The sequence below is a fragment of the Aptenodytes patagonicus genome, chromosome 5 (assembly GCF_965638725.1).
Source record: "Aptenodytes patagonicus chromosome 5, bAptPat1.pri.cur, whole genome shotgun sequence".
NCBI lineage: Eukaryota > Metazoa > Chordata > Aves > Sphenisciformes > Spheniscidae > Aptenodytes > Aptenodytes patagonicus.
The window spans coordinates 79,620,732-79,636,411 of NC_134953.1; the positions used below are offsets into that span (position 1 = coordinate 79,620,732).

At 38.3% G+C, this 15,680-nt stretch overlaps 1 protein-coding gene across 3 annotated transcripts in view; it reads right to left on the minus strand.

Moving 5' to 3' along the window:
• Nucleotides 1-15,680, minus strand: part of COL11A1 (collagen type XI alpha 1 chain) — a 166,757-nt gene that overhangs the window by 117,150 nt on the left and 33,927 nt on the right. For all 3 annotated transcript variants that reach the window (XM_076337918.1, XM_076337919.1, XM_076337917.1), the window contains exon 5: nucleotides 10,544-10,672. In XM_076337918.1, the coding sequence (XP_076194033.1) occupies nucleotides 10,544-10,672 (129 nt within the window). The remainder of the gene's footprint in view (nucleotides 1-10,543; nucleotides 10,673-15,680) is intronic.

The following is a 15,680-nucleotide window of genomic DNA, read 5'->3' on the forward strand; positions in this document are numbered from 1 at the left end:
TGGGAATATGCAGTAGCCCTGAACTTCCTACATAGAAAGATGTTATTCTTAGCAATCCTTCCTTTCCAGACGTTTCTTTCTGAAAGACCAGCAACCCCAGCCTTTCACACCAGCCAATAAACAGAGAGAATATGTTTTGTGCTGTACTGCACAGGTCCTGTTGCAGATAGTGAAATATAGATGCAAAATCTTCCAGGTGTATTTCCTGAGGCACAATCTGTCCAGATGGAGGAATGCATCTCTACACCCCTAACTGGTGTAAAGATGTACTTTAGAAATATGATTTACTCCACAGCATGATTTTATCAACTCAACCTGATAAACGCTATTCCCCATTTTTAAGATGAGACAACCGGACTGGTGAAGGACTGGCCAGTTAAATGAGGACTAAATCAACAAACACCAGGAACAGATTTAATGGAGTGAATAATGGGGCTTTAGTCACCCGCTGTGAAGCTGGCAACTCACACTTACCCTGCCATTAACAGTCAAGATTGGACATGTCGCACATATCGCTTCTTTTTTTGGAGCTACACAACTACGAGGTCACCTTTATCAGATGACCAGAGACAGAGGTATGACCCACTTAGTTTGAGGCCTCAACAAACCTTGAGAAAAGTGCCTTCACAGTTTGGATGCTAACATTTCTGAGTGCAAAACCCATGCTATCGCAGGCCTTGCTATTAGTTCACAGAAGCCGGGGAGTTCACAGAAATCTGTCATGGTTGCACTGCTAATCAAAGGAAAGAGAATAAGTAAACTCTTGAAAATACAGGAGAAAGCATGTAGAATTTCAAAATTAATTAACGCAAATGGAAAAGTATCTTCTGCCAGTTTCTAAATTTAGTCAAGACTACCAACTCTAGCAAGAAATCAAAGCAAGGAATGAAAGCAAGTGTGACAGAGATGAAGAGTGTAGTTGAAGAGAGCATCATTTGTTTCGTTAGCTATATACCAAAGGACGATATTACTGGCCAGGAATGCAGCCAGAGAATCAGGAAGCTGGAATGGGATTTAAAGGGGTGTTCAGCTTGCGGATCATTCTGATGATCCTTCTATGGATGCAGACTTAGCCAAGTGCAAAATATACCTACCACGGCTGTGCAGCATTACTTCAGTCCTGCTCAAGAGCTCTGTCTATGAAAGTTTACCGAAACCCTAATACTGCTAGATACTGGGATGGTTACAAATCTGAGACAGCAGAGATGAGATTCACCAAGTGCTCATAGAAATAGCAAAATAGATACAACTGTATTGACTTTTCCAGTGATTTCACATGAATATCAAAAAGATTGACTCAAAATTATATCTTCAACTTGGACAATAGCCGGAACTTGGTGAGGAATTTCAGCTAAGAGACATCAGGTAACACATACTTCAAATGTGATGCAATTTTCTGCTGTTTTTCTTTCTTCTCTTGTAAGACCACCAATAGTTACAGAACAGCCATTCTTGTAATGAATATTGCATATGACTGTTTTCTTACAAACGAAAGGAAGAATAAAACCTGCTGTTTCTTGATGGGACAAAATCTTTCCACTATGACCTCATGCTTTCTTTACCAGAGTGATTATATTACACTACCAGATCATCATGCAATTCCAATTAAAGAGATGAACTGTTTTCTTCATCAGATGAATTTTAGAAGCAGAAGATCAGCAGCATGCGAGGCCTATTTCAACTGTGGAATGACTTAAATATTCTGAAGACAGCCTTACTTTGAAAACGGATTCTTCTGCTATCCATACTCTAAAAACCTACCCCCCCATTCCAAGATGTAGATTCTAGCAATTTTTGCTTTACCTTTCCAAATTACAAGGAACTAACAATCTAAATCCTAAACCAAAGAACTGTCACGAGCTCAATTTTCCCATTGCCTGAAGATTATGCTAAATCATCTAGCTAAAAAGGCAAAGATGACTTTGAAACATTCTAGGCCCTTTAGAAAATGCAATAAAATAAAGGATGCTAAGCAAAATGAGAGTTTTAAAAATCAGATGCAGTAATATAAATAAATAAATGGTAGTAGATGTCAAGCTTGGGGCAGAAGGGAAGTTAAAAGATTTAAAAGACGGCCTCTTCTACCACATAGTCCTTATACTGTTCATAAAAGTGATAAAAGCAAGGACATAAAAGGACATGAGAAAAAAAATCTTCAATTTCCAAAGACAGCCTCTGTCAAAAGAGGAACAAGACACTTAAGGTTCTTTATTATGTTAATTGTTTAAAGAAAATGTCTATATATCCATACAAAGAAAAAGAGAGCGAGGAAGATCACTCTTTTTAACACCTGCTAAGTTAGCTAACTGCAGTTCTAAACATGACATAAAATGTGAAAATAATTATCTTTCTGTATTCTTCAGAAAGCTAGTCTTTCTGATCAGTCAAACACCTGAAAGGACACTAAATTAACATGGTCTGAAAGGATGCATGAGGCCTCCAGGTCGACGTATTTTGGGGGCCATTTGCACCTTTACTTTACCAAGTTCATTTCATTAAAGGCAAACATTTCATTTCTTCAAGTAATCCATTAGTTTGGGATAGGTCCAAAATAAATGAAGCAGAGTTCCTTCGGGGAGCAATTTCTCCAGCAGAAGTCAGACAGTGTGATTTATTGGGTTGCAGAAGAATCTTCCAAGCGAAGATTTGAAAGCCTGATAGCTGCGTCCATTGAAAATTAGACCTGACGACACTCCAGAAAATATACTGCCCCGCATCAAGGAAGATGCAGACTGGCTAAGTCTTTCCCTGCTCTAATTTCTGTGAGCTGGCCAAGCATATGTGATTGAACTGGAACTGAATTTAATACATTTCCATTTATAGTAGAAATGGTTTTGAAAGCAAGTCAGAGGCCAGACTATTCACAAGGTATTTATAAGAAAAGCACAGGTGCGTAACTTCCTTAGGTAAAGTAATCCCGATAATTTTAAAATATAATTTCATCACCACATTTGATCCTTAAAACCTAATTATACATTCAGCATGAAACAAATGTAATGATTACTGAATTAATCTTAAAGCTCAGTGAAAAAAAAACCTCTGAAGAAACCAGCAGAATAGAGCAAAAAGCTTAAATAAAATCAACAAAATAAAAGACCCTTTCCTCCCAAAGACACTATTCAGCCAAATGGCTAATTTGCCACTATGTTGATGAACCCTGCAATGTATCTGAATGGCTAGCACCAGTGGCTCCACAGTAATTCATCCTATCATTTAATTCTAGCATTCAATGAGTTACTACGGAGCCACTGGTGCTAGCCATTCAGATACATTGCAGGGTTCATGAAGATACGGTATTGTTAACGATCAGGCTTTGTTCTGTAAAATTCTACGATGGAAGGGTAACAACCTAGTACAGAGAACTCACATTTCTCACTCATTCCCTCTCCCTACTTCCTACCAGTTTACTCGTTTGCAGCTCTTTGCCCCTTAGTTTGTCTGCTACATAAAAACCCTCCAAAATTTGCAGGCCATAGGAAGATTTTGCATGGTAAAATGACTGTGACACTAGACTGAAATCATGCTAATGCACTATTCTAGTTACTTTCTAAAGTTCCTGGCCAGTTTGTTCTCCACTTAATTCTCTTTATCTAAAAGCTATTTAATTGCACCAAACATTCTGAACTCTCTAGCAACCCTCTTCTGACATAAGACAATAACATGGAATGCTTAATGAATATATTTCAGGATACAATACGTTCCTTAAAAGATCTGGCAACCTCCTCCCTGTTGTAAATCAAACACAATGACTTTTCTTTGCTTGGAATTTCTGAGAACTGAAAGTTGTGCTCATCAAGTAATGATTTGTTTTGGTCCATTTGGGAAGTACTCTCTCTCCCTTGCTGTGCTCAAATTTGAACATTTTCCATAATCAGATACCCTTTCTTTTTCCTCCAGAAGCAACTACAGCTTCAGCAGAATTTTTTAAGCAACTTCTAGGCAACACCTTTTTGGTGTAGTGACGTCTGCTGAGGTCATCACTCTGTACTTGACAAGTTACAGAGATCCATACCTAGCTATTCACAAGCAAGAACAAGGACGACTGATGCATACTTCAATTAAAGCATGTTGTGAAGGTGGAAATAAATTATAATAAACAACAGAGTAAAGTGTGTGGATGTTACTATTAATCTATCGCTTTCCCATTTTCAAATTTCAGACTGAATGGCACTTAGGTCTGACGAAGTTGGAACAAACCACAGAGGAATAAAGGCATTCTGTACAGGAATGTCACTCACATGCATCTCTATTCTAATGGCTTAGCCTGGACTGCCCACGGAAAGCCCCACAGTTCTGGCAAACAGCCAAATTCAACAGATTTTGCAGAACCTGTACACAAAAGTTAGTTAAAGGTTCCCCAGTTAAGTAAACTTTGCTTAGACATATATCACAGTTACTTGGATCCAGAAAGGGACTGATATAATTAAAATGGAAGTAGAAATACAGCATCCAGCTCCAAAGCTTCTATCTTTAAGTCTTTAGGTCACTCCTACCCAACCCCCTGTACGAAGGGAGAGGTGATGGAAGGGGATGCAGGAAGTTGACCTTGGTTAGGTAGGAGAACGGCATGGGGATTAAGATAGCACAGCTGAGTAAGCCTGTAGAGAAGGGTAGAATTTAAGATATGTCCTCCCTTTGTAGGCTGGCTAGGTCTATGTCTTTATTCACAGCCTGCTGTTTTTGTGAATCCCATTGTGAGATGCTTGATTCTTCCTAAGCTTTATTTAGGGTAACCTCAGCACTTAATTCAGGGATGAAGGGACCCTACAAGTAAAAAGTAGGCATTGAAATCCTCTCTGTTGCATCACCCAAATTGCAATTTGAATCTGATATTAAGGTAAAAAGAAAATGCAACAAGAAAAAGAAAATCTCAATGCAGCACTTAAGGTATCATCAGTAAAGACACCGATTATAAATCAGTGTCCAGTAAACCTACGTAGGAGAGCAAAGTCAAGGTCTTAAGGTCTTGAGACAAACCCAAACGTTTTAAAAAGCAAATACTGCATTCCCGATGTTGCAGCGATGTGACGTGCATCCTCAGGCTCATTTAATAGAAGATCACTACAATATATTCCATCACTTTTCCCATTTTATGGTTGGTAAGTTATTTTTAGTCTAGATGAAGTCTCAGACCTTGCCCTCAACAAACACATAAACCATTCTACCAGCTGAACTGGAAAGATGGCGTAGGGTGGAAATGAGTACAGAAAAGGAAAGGACTCATTTAAGCCAGCACTGCTATTGAAAGGAATGCCCAAAAAACTACAATGTTGGGTATTTGATTGTTTGCTCCTTTGCAGAAAGAAACACTGCCTAGAGCAAAGAGGATTACACTCAGTTAAAGAAAAGCACTTTTGCCTTTAAACCTACATCGTCTTAGACAAATCTTTCTCTCCAGATGTTTCTTTAGTGGTCTAAAAATCATCCAACTTTTCAGAATAACACCATTCCCAGGTTGTGAACTTGCCAGGAGACTACAAAGGTGTGCGATATCAAGAGATATCCTACTCAGCTTTTTAGGTGCAACTCTGCAAACATAATTTACTATTTCACTGACAAAAATCAACCACTTCCTTTGGGTTTTGTAGTCAGTGCTGGAAACACAGGTTAATAGGCTCTGCAATCACATAATTTGTCTCTTTCCTCTAAGCCAAGTATCATTTTCTTATTCTGGTCTGCAATAATTCAAAGGCTCAGAGATCTGAGGCCAGAAGGGACTATTAGATCACCTTGACTAACTCCTGTATACTTTCAGACTTCAAAACTTCCTACAGCCACCCTGTAACTGAGCTAACTAAAGTATAAATGACATTTCCCAAAACTTTTAGAAACGTATCAATCCTTGGCCTGAAGGTATCTAGAGATATATCATTTTGGTCATTTGTTCTTTCATTCCTAAAAATTTTAGTAGATCTTTTCCTATCTGAAAGTATCTAACTTACTTTCTTTTCTCACCCCTACCCATTTGTCTGCAGCCAGTATTTTCTTTTTGTGAAGGTTCTTTGCATATGCGAACCGAGCAACATTTCAAGCTTTTGTCATTATTGTGGGCAACTCAAACACATTAATTTTTCCAATTCCCAAAGTTACAGCAATTACGTAGCTTTTATTTGAATAATTTCCATTTTTGCAGTATTTGTTTTAGTGACTGAACACCAAGATGGTATATGATGTTCCAGTATATGTTTCAACCAACAGCATACAGAGCAGTAATATCGCATCTGTATTCTTATTCCTTTTTTTGCAAACCAAGACATGCACTGCATTTTTTTTGCCAATTTTGCTTTGAGTGCTCATGTACAAACTGTTTCCCTACTTTAATAATCAGAATCTTTCGAGGCTACTGTCCAACAAATATTTTCAGCTTCTGCTGGCGTGTCCTGGTTTCGGCAGGGATAGAGTTAATTTCCTTCCTAGTAGCTGGTACAGTGCTGTGGTTTGGATTTAGGGTGAGAACAATGTTGATAACACACCGATGTTTTAGTTGTTGCTAGGTAATGTTTACACTAGCCAAGGACTTTCCAGCTTCCCATGCTCTACCGACTGAGAAGGCTGGAGGTGCACAAGAAGCTGGGAGGGGGCACAGCCAAACTGGCCAAAGGGACATTCCATACCATATGGCGTCATGCTCAGTATATACAGCTGGGGGAAGAAGAAGGAAGGGGGGGGACGTTAGGAGTGATGGCGTTTGTCTTCCCAAGTCACCGTTAGGCGTGATGGAGCCCTGCTTTCCTGGAGATGGCTGAACACCTGCCTGCCGGTGGGAAGGAGTGAAGGAATTCCTTGTTCTGCTTTGCTTGCGTGCGCGGCTTTTGCTTTCCCTATTAAACTGTCTTTATCTCAACCCACGAGTTTTCTCACTTTTACCCTTCCGATTCTCTCCCCGATCCCACCGGGGGGGGAGTGAGCGAGCGGCTGGGTGGTGCTTAGTTGCCGACTGAGATTAAACCACGACATGGCGTAAGCCAAAGCTGACACTGAAAGACACAATCCTGCCCAGCCTTTAGCCCAGTGTTCTCTCTTCCCTCTTTCTATCACAAGAGTTTGTGTGAAAACATGGGAGATGAAACTAGGAAATCAATCTAGCTAAACAGTAATCCTTTTGTGTTGGCTTTCAGCTTGATTAGTATCCCAGTCTGGTAAATCATGTACCCTCAAAATTGCTTTCACTGATACAGCAGCAGATGAAGCCCACAGATGGGGACAACCTGCTGCACACGAAAGGTCCTGTTGTTAACACATGCAAGCAGGCTGTCTCACAGTACATACTTCCTAGCTCTCTATGGTTGCCCTACATTTCCTTCTTTTTCTTGTAGGTGTGTAACTTTGCCTTTAGTTGTGTTATCATCATTGTTTACTGCTCTACAAAATCATGACTGACAAATTTTAATAGCATCCATTTTACACTCATTTCTATAGTGCTAGCACAATTCCTAAGAAACTACTAAAAAGTTAATCCAGAGATAGCTCTCGGTTTATAGCCATTTCTGAAATAAGGCAGCCAGATTTGAATCTGTTTGTTGGGTACTTTACCTTTGTCATACAATGCCTTTTTTTCTTTCATACAAATATCATATGTTGACAAATCAGAAGCTTTACGAAGGCCTACGCCTATAAATTCTATCAGATATCACTATCAAACTTGTAATCTCAAAACATGCAATCGGGCATTTTGGAATCATTGTTTTCCATATAGACTGGCTGTAATTGTATTTTTATCTTTTAACGTCTTATTTAATTTTGCAATCAACAGTTTAAAAAAATCAGCATTGCTATCTTCTGTAACTTCTTCCAGTACCTAAATAAGACTTGTTTAATTTATTTCCTTAAAATTAATTATCTATGTGATTTGATAGGCTGTATCTCAAAAGATAATGAAGTAGCCTGCTTTAACAAGCTGCTTTTTTATCATTTAGCAGACAATTCTATAATTCCGGGCAATTCAGTCAGTCAGTTATTCTATTGCATATTCATCACACCGGTAGTCTTGCTGATGTGATTATTTCAGGTTACTATTACACAACATGTTAAAGAGATCCATTGACTTCACTGGGAATATTCCTACAAAGTTACACATACGAACTCATGGAGAGCAGCAAGGAAATCGTGTCTTAGTTGGGAAAGCAAAATGATTCAGTCACCACTCAAAGCAATAAATGGAAGCAAACAGAAATGGCAGTTCTCCATTTCTTTAATCTTTTAGCTCTTTTCAAATTTTTTCAAATTCATTTAAAAACGTTACATTACAAATGAAGATCTTTGATTTTACTTTTTTCTCTGTAGGTGCTCCCACAAACTATATGTGTTATCACAGGGCAAAAAAATAGGCCTTAGAAAAACACATTAAAAAAACGCTAACCCCAAGAGCATTTTTGCAATGGCTGCTGAATTTAATGATATTTGCTGACTCGCTCCAGTGGCAGCTGCGTTAGGCTATAGATGATCTCTCCTCAGGATGCTCAAGGAGAACAGCGCCAATTGTTTGATTTTATGGTTCCCTTTGTTTGGTGCTCGCGGACTGTTTTCAATAGATGTGCAGTATATAACTGGGAATTCTAGATGATGAGCATGTAACTAGATATGTGCACATAGTTTTTGTAATTATGATGAGGCTTATTTTTCTTTTGATCTACAAATGAGTGCCCTCAACTGACGCTAGTGTTAAACAGCTTTGATACAGTATAAACATATTTGACAGCAGGAGGCTTAGCTAGTCATCCATTATGGAGGGAATGTAATCCCTGGGCTATTTTATTAATATTCTACATCCTTTAGAAACATTGAATTACACTCCAGTAATTCACCAGTAGTCATTGCTGCTAATCAAGCACAAATCATTCTTCTTCATCTTGAATAGATTTTGAATCTACAGTCTGATCCCAGCTAATTTCTGTGGATTCCAAGCCTTGTCCACAGGCATTACACTAAAGGACAGGAGCCGTCATTGCCATCAGCGGTGGCCAGAGCAAACAAATATTTGCGATCTCTCTAAGCCATGTTAACTCCTGCTTAGGAGTTGATGTGAGTTTGGAGGTGACAGTACTCCCCACTTAGTTAAAGCATTTTAAGTATTTAGATATATTTCCCTTCAAGAAAGAGACCAAGGGATGATTTTAACAACCTTTTCCCACAAAAATGAGTTTATTAGATTGACTACTCTTCAGTCTTATTTCAAAGTAGGAAAGCACTAGCCTATTCAAACCTTCCAGGTCTTCGCACAGGAAATAGAAAAAGAATCAGAGTGCTAAGTCACACAGCAGCAAAGCCCAGGAAAGTTCCCAAGCAAAATTTCAAATTTCTCTGAAATTTAATAATGAGGAAAAAATTAATTTGGTTTTGCTATGTTTTATTTTCTTCCCATAAAATATCAACAATGTGTTTTCAGCCTGTTCTGTTTTGGAATATAGTGCATGGAGATCCATGTAGCCAGGCACACAGACAGAAGGTGCTACAGGGTCCTCATGAAGAGACCAGACTCCATACACTGTAATGTAGTGTGAAGGCATCTGCCTATGTGTGATTGACCTGACACATCTTGAACTACACCTCTGATACAATGGATGTGGGACTCCCTTTGAACCAAGTTCCGGGCCCTATGGATCTTAGTCACTTGATGACATAATTTTCAGTCAGATAGAATAAATAGTAACAATAAATAAAATTATCATGTATTTAGGAAAAGTTCTGTCTCAAAATTGGCTCAAAGCAGGCATCTGAGAACAATTCAGCAAGTTTTTAATGCTGATCTCTTGAGCAGTCAGTAACAATAACCAGTCAGATCACACGCAGCTGAGTGCACACTAACTGTCCAGAGCCAAGTTCAAAGAAGACTAGTTACATTTTGCAAAAGCTTTCCACTTTACAGCGTTTGATGCAAGTATTTAGAATGTGTACAACAATACATACAACTGCTGTTCCTCAGAGGTCTAATCTGAGGAACTATCTTTCCCTCAGTGAATTACTCAGTTTACGGCTGTGAGAACTGTCTACAGTGACAAATGGTTTCTGTAAAAATTTTTTGTGTTTCTGGGAAAAATTCCAACTCTGTTTTGTCCCTGTTGATATTTACCTGCTACGAGTGGAGCTGGCTGAAATAATTTTGTGCGTACATGCATTTGTACGCTGGACACAGCTCATCAGAATACATGGCATTTCAAGCAGAAGACGTTTACAATTGCAGAATACTCATAGCTCCCATATCTTTCACATGTGGCATTTGATGGTACACGGCACCAGTGAAATCATAAATGTACATAGGAAGAATGAATAGGTACAACTAAACAAACTCATATTGCTATCATGTTTTAAGGAATTACAGTTTAACTTTGTCGAGCATGCTGGTTATCCAAACACCAGCATGATAGGTTCCTTCAAATGCTTGACATAAATGAGTGGATAGCAAAAATGAATGCACTCCTGCAACCTTCCTCCCTCGTATCTAGAACAACGCATGCCATTTAGCTGTAAATGCTCCTTGGGTAACTTGTATCCAGCACAACCACTAACGTGCAATAAATCTGGTAATACGTGACTGATTACTCACCTCATCAACTTGAGGATCTTGAGCCTGAGCAGCATTGGGCACTGGGGAATCACAGTCTGGGCTATAATGCTCACAATAGTCATATGCAGCTCTGGGGTCAGCTATAATCAACAGCTGCTGGATCTCACCCTGCAGGAAAGCATATGCGGATTAAGTAACAAAAACAAAGATTGTCTACAGTTCATCAGAAGTACAGAGTTTTCATTCAGAAAACAAAACTAGGCACATTATACTTAGATATTATATTAACATTTGTGGTTATAAATAACAGATCTTAATTTCTGCTGCTATTCTGGAAAACATCCTAACTATTGTTCACATGGCAAAACAATGCAAATTAATACCGAATGGACTAAGTGCAAAATTCTGGCTCAAAATGCTGTCTGGTTTGGAAAGGAGGGGGTGGGAAGGTGTAACTCCTGCTCTGTCATTTTCATGCTGTTTGTTTACTTCTTCACTGGGAACCAGTCTAAATTCCTAAGACTTAATTCAGGGCACTTCCTATTACCAGCATGCAGCTCAGCATGCAAGTGATCAACAGTGTAATTCTGAGAGTTTGCATCACAACTGTACTCTCAAAGAAGGGAGAAGAGAAAATAAAATAAAATAAAATAATAAAATAAAATAAAATAAAATAAAATAAAATAAAATGAAATAAAATAAAATAAAAGAGGCTGTACCAGAGACACAGTTACTGGAATAAAAAATAATTAAGTGAGCATCGTGTAAACACACACTATAGAATATGTTGAAATAAAAATTTTAACAGCTAACAAATGTTATTTTCATCTCTATTCCCATATATCATGTGTAAAAACAACATCACAGTAAAGAGAGCCACTATTCTGGATAATAAAAATGGCTCTGCTGAGATCCCCTCCAGAGACCTTGTATGTTTATCATTTTCCACAGAAAGCTGTCTGGTATCCAGTGCATTTCTTAGCATAGTGGTACCATTTAAACAGCGTTAGGTAAATTCCTGCCAACATTTCCACTATAAATTTCCTCATTCAGGAGCTTCTTACGCTGTCATAAAAATAAAGTTGTTGAAAATTGGCACATGTTCTTGGTCAAAACCCATGAACTTCGATCTCGCGCTATGTCCCCAGAAGGGGGGATTTTTAAGCTTTTATATACTTCTAATGTGATTTTACTTTGTTTTTACCAAAAATGGGGGCAAACGAATAACTTTGTTAGTATACCTGTGCATGTTTTGTCTTTAAAGAGAAAATATCGTAACTGATGGAAATGTACAGCTGGGAAAATTCACAATAATCTCAGTATTTCCAGAATTGCTTTACATCTCTCAGAACAGTAGCCTTTAACAAATTAACAAAATTGGAGACTATTTTAAAATAGTAAAGAATAATTTGTAACACTCCTTCCTTTCAAAAAGAAAAATCACAGAAAGAAGAAAAACCCCTCAAACTGAAATAAATCAACCTTCTGCAATTTTCCTAGTTCTACAATATTTTTTTACTAACTTATTTAACACAAAATATGAAATACTTAGTTTCTTAGCACATAATGGCTCTATATTACAAATCTGTTTTTCACAATACTCTCAACTCATTTTACCTTATAGACTCATGTGTGTCTCAGATTAATTTAGAGTTGGAATGTATTTTTTTTAAGCTTCCAGAAATACTGGAAGTTCCCCTGCCAGTGGTTCTGGACTGCCTCGTTTATTTTCCTTAGCTCGCTAATGCTTCCTGATTTGGACATCTTCCTACAAAACCTGCTATACATACAGAGAAATTCCCCCTTTGATTCCTTACATGACTCCCTCAAGAGTCTGAGTGCTTTGAGAGGTTTTGTACAGTCACTGTCAGCCTGGGCTACGCATCCCCCATCTCCAGCAAAGTGTTTCCAAAGTGCTCTGCCCTTCCTCTTTCACCAGCCAAATTAAATCTACGTGAAGCAGCGGAATAAGTTAGAGAGAATTAGCAACTGAAAGACAAAAGAGGTAACTCTTTTGGAGCAACCATTAGAGATGGATGTACAGAACCCCTGTCCTCACCCTGTTGAGCTCAGGTTACTGTCTCGCTATACGCCCCTGAACATTCATGGCTTTCTGAGATGCCCGTACAGGTCACCATGTATACAGTGTGCCAGCCAGGGTGAGTAGTGCCAGAACTGCTCCTGAAACTGCTGCTGTTCAGCATGATATGCTAAGAGAACCCAGGTGGGGGAATATAGCCAGTATTCTGGAGCTTGCTTTGTGCTGATCTTGAATGTCATGGGATTTTGGCACTGGGTTTTGTCGGTTTGTGTGTTTGCAAGAAGCACTCAGCATGCTGTTACCACTTGGCTTAGATGTCCCTAAATTGGTTAAAGCTGTTCCTGATCCATTGACTGTACTTCCCAGCCCCGCCTGTCTGCCTGTCATGGGTCCACATAGAGGGAGGCCCTCAGAAGTCTTGCACAGTACACATGAATTGCTACTGGCTATTCTTGTGCGAGAAGTTTACTGAGGAACTGACTGATTTTACATTTGGCATCTCAGATGTTAATTTTCTTCTTTTTCCTTCAACATCTGCTATAAAAATATTTCCAGTAAATTATTGTTTTTCTTTTTCTATTTTTTGTTTTTATTTTCCTGTCTTTGCTAATTAAATGGCTTCTTTGAGTATTGTATGTGATATATTGGCAGTCCTGTTTCCCGAGTCAGCGAAGAGCTTTCATTTCAGAGCGGGTCAATCCTCTCAGCACACAAAATTCCACATACTTTATTGCGGATTTCATTATTGTGATTTAGTTATCATTCTAAGGAATTTGTTGGACAAATCTACACTCTTTGAGAATTTTTCACAGAACGACTTCAGTCTTCACAACACATTCTTTGATTTTAACTGCTTGACTTTGTGAGACTGAAATAGAATTCTATAAAGTTCTTTGCGAATAAACTACAAATACTTGATCTGGCCATACTTTACGACCCGGAGTCATAAATTAGGTACTTAATGATCTACCTGCACAAGTCCCAAGAACTTTAAATGAAAATATGGATAAATGGAGTCATGGGTTATTAACAATTTTAATAGTTGGTCTCTAAAACAACACTGAGGTATCTAAATATATATGCATATATGCATAATGTTGTTCTTATATGAAAGTTGCAGCAAAAAAGGAAGTCTCACAGGATAGAATGATGAAAGCAAGAGAGGGAGAACAAAAATGGGGAAGGAGACAGGAGAACCGAGTAAAATTTACAAATACACCTGAGCATCCTTGAAGTAGTCTGAAAAGTGCATAGAGAAAAAAAGAAGTACAAAAGGCAGCTGTCTATATAGATTAGTTCTATTTCCTTCCCTATGAAATTGTCACGACCACCTTTGTTGGGAAAGACTGCTCAAGCAATTTCACAAAGTTCATAGACGACATATAATGTGTTATACAAGTCAAATGTTTGATGTCTCTGCTGAGCCAGTCTTCCACCACGATTTGATGTCAGAGGTAAGTGGGATGACAGTAGAAGGCAGAGGCAGAGCGCTTGTGGTGAGGTATCAGACAGGTACACACAGCCACTTTTTCATCTGATTACTTGTTAACAATGTGCATGCTTAACTTACCCCAAAAAGTGCTAAAAGCCTATTTGGCACTTAAGAAGAAAAATTTGCTGCCTTATAACAATTTTTTTATCCTCTATAACACTTAATACAATGCGTTTTAAACAGTGTTTATCAGATATTTAACATTACTTGCATATTAGGGATGAGAAAGCTGAGAGCTAGGTCTCTGCCTTAGTTGCCCAGAGGTGAAGGGAAACATCCAGCAGGGTATTCAAGCATACCTAACATTAAGCATACAAGTACAGCCTGTAAGTAAAATGGATCAATTTGGAGTCTTAATATTTAGTTTGGATCATAAATACTTCACTGAAATAGACACTAAGTTGTTGTGAGTCAATGCATAGTTGAGTAATTCATCTCAATGTGGAATAAAAATCGTTAAAGTCTATGAACATTCTAATTCCTCTCTATTTTGGGAATGTGCTCATAATTAAAATCAGAGGCTTTTGAATCAGCCTCTTGGTTACATGAAAAAAGCTGCCTGAGAATCATAAAATATCTTGCCCATCAGTTATGCCTAGCATGAAAACATGGTACAGAAGGATTACTTCTGTAGCATTGTCCTAAAAGGTACTCTACCAAGTAAGTTACCCTTTGCAGAATCCTCCAAGACTATTAAAAGGAGTAAATTAGATCTGAGGAAACATCCACTTCTTTGTGGCACGCCACAGAAAATGTGGAGAACCAGGCTACAGAGCTACAAGGAGAATACGCTCAAATCAGTTGAATGCCTGCCTATTGGAACAGCTGCCCAGACATTCGCTCAAATTAACTCTTCTACAACGAGGAACAGCCCAGCTAAGAATGAGAAGTGTGTGGTGAATTCAGTCATTGAAAATTCCTCTGTGAATCTCACAGGCATTCCACGGTGACATTCTAGACTAAGGAAGTTTATGTGTATTTATGTGTACCCACCTCGCTAGGTAGCAATGCACAAGGTGGGGTATCTGCACTGAAAACATAGCTTCTTGATACGAAAACAGTTTGCAACACTGAAAAAATACAGCGTTGACTAACAAAAAAAGAAAATGGAGAGCCAATTTGCAGGAAAGCAGTAGACTACCAAGTTCTCTTTCCAATTTTACTGACTTTCTCTTGATGTAATTATTGCTTTAGTTAGCCTCATGGTAGTAATCGCTATATTTGACTCCACCTTTTTAGAGCCTTTCTTAGATTCCACAGCAGAAATCAGAATAAGGAAAATCTCCAGTTAGATATGGTGTCACATTTTCTCAATGATGTAAATCATTGAGGGCCTGAAAAGTAAGGAATGGATTATTTTATCATTATAAGCAATAAATGTTAATGGCTGCTTATTATCTTAATTGTGACTTCATAAAAAGTCTTAGATATTATCTCTCTTCTTGAAACATTCTCTTTTCCTTTTAACTACGTAATCTTACTAATGCTTTCTAAATATGGGGTACTGGAGAAGTACAACCATAAAGTAGTCCATTCATAGTCTATTTATCAGCTAAAAGTGTCTATCATTGATAAAAGACATCTCTACTATCACCTGCCAGCATCGTTAAAAAGGCAAAAGTATGAATTCTTACAAGGCTGTA